The sequence below is a fragment of the Micropterus dolomieu genome, linkage group LG23, assembly GCF_021292245.1.
Source record: "Micropterus dolomieu isolate WLL.071019.BEF.003 ecotype Adirondacks linkage group LG23, ASM2129224v1, whole genome shotgun sequence".
NCBI classification, from domain to species: Eukaryota; Metazoa; Chordata; class Actinopteri; order Centrarchiformes; family Centrarchidae; genus Micropterus; species Micropterus dolomieu.
In genome coordinates this window covers 22,012,548-22,015,770 of record NC_060172.1, presented here as the reverse complement: position 1 = coordinate 22,015,770, position 3,223 = coordinate 22,012,548, and the positions used below count along the sequence as shown (strand labels likewise).

Here is a 3,223-nt window from a genome sequence, read left to right as displayed (position 1 = left end):
ACACTCTTATGTTACAGGAAACTTTATAAAACATACACCAGACAGAAATCTGTCTTATTCAGAATAGTTTACATACACGAAGCTACTAGACAAATAATACTGCTTTAAAACTGTGGTTATTTAGTCCAATGTTAGATAATCTGTACCCACAGCAAGTCTTGCGTTAAAGGTGACATTTAGCTAACTGGAAGTAAATTCACTGGAAGAACAGGAATATAAATGGGACAGAAGAAGACTATTGCACGAGTGTTCAAGTGTCAGGTATGCAGAATAAAACGAGTATCCAAAAGGAAAACGAAGATAGACACAATAAGAAAAACAGCAATAATGTCACACAGAGATCTCTGCTAGGTTCTTTTTTGGTAATTTGTTTATTTTTCTCCACTATTTGACACACCAAGTGCTTCAAGAACAATATTAACATCACAAACACCACAGGACTCTAAAACACAGCAGTGACTGACTCCCCCGCTGCTAACCCACGTATTGGTCCACATTATAGTTGTCAGTAGAAACCATCTCCTCTTCCCGTGGGGTCGGGCTGGGGCAATCAGGAGGGGGGGGACACAAACATCACATAATATTGACACCTTCACACAACTTAATACATTAATTACTGTATGCAATTTAAAGCTAATGTTTTACTGAGGTTAGACACACAAGATGTTTTCTCTGATTAGTGGTGATTCGAAGTACGTGAACAGAAAGATTAGGATGAATCCTGGTGTATAGTGGTGGTGTATTACGGAGTGTCTGCTGACCTCTGCTGGAGCTACAGCTGTCTATAAGCACAACGAGCACTCCACACATTTGGACAGGCGCTCACAAGATCAAGTTAACGTTTGTGCCCTCTGTCAGGGGGCGGATGTTAATACAGTATTTTAAGGATGAGCCCGACACTGCGTTCTGACAGAAGCGAAACACGCTGATCTGACCTGCTTGGGAATTGAATATTGACTGATTATCTTGGTCTACTGTAAAATTTTTATCTGAGCCCAATAACCGTTATAGACAGCTAGACATGACTAAAATGGTTCTCCCTTTCAGTCATAAATGGTCTCAAAACAATTAAACAAGCCTGTTCCTTTTAGTATTGTACTTTTCCATATATATCTAATAATGTAATTTTAATAACCGACAACACTAAAGTACAGTAGACAGTGCAGGCCTGTGAGTGATGGAGGAGTGAGGGGGAATAGCAGAGCAGATATAAGACTACATTTAGACCACAGTTGGATGTGGTACTTTGATGTTTAGTAGGCGTGATTAGCCACGTAGAGGGATTTTCCAGCGGCGCCAACAGTTCCAGAAGACTCGTACTTGCCAAGCGCAGCCAGACCGTTTGCCTGGAGAAGAGACAAAAAATTGTTTCTAATTAACAACATTGCACAAAGGGAGTTTCAATTTCATTTTACCCTGCAAAGATGTTTTGTCTGACCTCAGCACGTTTGATGAACTCCTCGGTGGCGGCCTTCTCGTTGCTCAGCTCTCCTCTCCATGCGCTCAAGGCAGAGGCCTGCAGGGCGCGGCCGTAGGAGAAAGTCAGGGCCCAGGGCTTGGGGAGCGGACAGTTGTTAATGGCATTAAGGTTCATGCTGGCCTCTTCTTCAGACTGGCCACCTGACAAGAATGTCACTCCTGGGGGGAAAAAAACCCCAGAAACAAGCAAATACACACGTTATCAATATGCTCTAACCTGATTTCAATTATCTGGTTTCCTTCATATCTGAGGGTGGGACAAAAAAATTAATTCTCTTGCAATACATGATGTGGATTTTTCAACGGGTCCATAAATCCCTAAGAATGTCCTAATAAAAATGTGATATTCCAGAAAGTACTGTGTAATTTGGCACTAATTATCAGCAAAAAAGAGGCAGCATTCAGTTGGTACACTTGCAAAGCTAACATACCTCCCAGTCAGACCACAAAAAGTCAGCTAAATACAAAATTTACAGCAATAAAATAATGAATATATATCTACTTGGATTTTTCAAAAAAAAATAAAAGGAGGATCTGGTTCTGAACTTAATGCAACTAATGAAATCCTAACTAACGTAACACTTTGACCTGTGACAGCAGGAGGCACAGTGCGGCGCAGGGCGGTGACGGTAGCCATGGCGATTTCCTCGCTGCTGTACTTGGTAGGGCAGGAGTGTCCAGCTGTGACCATGTTGGGTTTCAGCAGTGTCCCTTCCAGGTACACATGGTGGTCTGACAGAGCCTTGTAGACTGCAGCGAGGACCTGGCAGCAGGACAGACACGTGCATGTCAAAAGACTGAGATCACTGTCACTAATATGTAGCAAAATATAAATTTTACAGAAAGTACACAGGTTTGTTTAACATAAAAATTCCCTTAGTAAATTCACCTTCTCAGTGACGTACTGGGTACGCTTCAGGTCATGGTCTCCATCAGGAAGGATCTCGGGCTCCACAATAGGAACAATACCATTCTAGGAGACGTTCAAAGAAGAAGTTTAACGCAAACTCTCACCATGTCATAGATACACTACGTGAGTTTGTTATATGCTCAATTGTGGGACTTTAACTTAACAACATCCTCAGTAACTAAATAACATCCTCAGTAATCAAACACTAACCTGCTGGCAGATGCTAGCATATCGTGCCAGAACATTAGCATTCTCATAGATGGCCAGCTCAGACGGCGTGGTGTCGCTGATCTTCAGCACACTGCGCCACTTGGCGAAGTCTGCACCGTCCTTCTTGTACTGCGCACAGCGCTCAGACAGCCCGTCCAGACCTACACACACGCACACACAGAACCAGCCATCAGAAACACAGCATGGGGGGTTTAATGTTTGTGTGGAGGAGGTGTGTTCATAATGCCTCCTACCCTGAGTGGTGGTCTCTCCATTTGTTCCAGCGAGGGGCACAACACCTTTGTCCACCTGTAAAGATGGACAGATTTTTTTTAGCTGCGATTCGCCTGTTACTCATGCCGCCTCACCAAGCTCCGTGTGTTGTCGCATCTTTAATGAACAAAGTGTTTCAAAGTTTTGCGCATTCTTTCAGAGCCAAAGCCAACACCTGTCTGATTCCAACACCAACAATCTGGTCGATCACTTCAATCATATCTGCTTGTCGTCACTAAATATTACTGCTCCTCTAAAGGTTAGGCCTACGTCTAAAGCTAGTAAGCAACCCTGGATAAATGACAGCATTCGCAGCCTCAAAAGGGAATGCAGGAAAGCAGAGCGCAGATG

The 3,223-nt window shown here is 43.3% G+C and overlaps 1 protein-coding gene across 1 annotated transcript in view; it reads right to left on the bottom strand.

Annotated features, from left to right (window-relative positions):
- Positions 1 to 348: 348 nt before the first annotated feature.
- Positions 349 to 3,223, bottom strand: part of aldocb (aldolase C, fructose-bisphosphate, b) — a 10,971-nt gene continuing 8,096 nt past the window's right edge. The window contains exons 4-9 of the mRNA XM_046040272.1: positions 2,854 to 2,908; positions 2,600 to 2,760; positions 2,369 to 2,452; positions 2,068 to 2,242; positions 1,439 to 1,638; positions 349 to 1,346 (exon numbers count right to left, since the gene is read on the bottom strand). Coding sequence (XP_045896228.1) covers positions 1,254 to 1,346; positions 1,439 to 1,638; positions 2,068 to 2,242; positions 2,369 to 2,452; positions 2,600 to 2,760; positions 2,854 to 2,908 — 768 coding nt within the window. The 3' untranslated portion in view covers positions 349 to 1,253. The remainder of the gene's footprint in view (positions 1,347 to 1,438; positions 1,639 to 2,067; positions 2,243 to 2,368; positions 2,453 to 2,599; positions 2,761 to 2,853; positions 2,909 to 3,223) is intronic.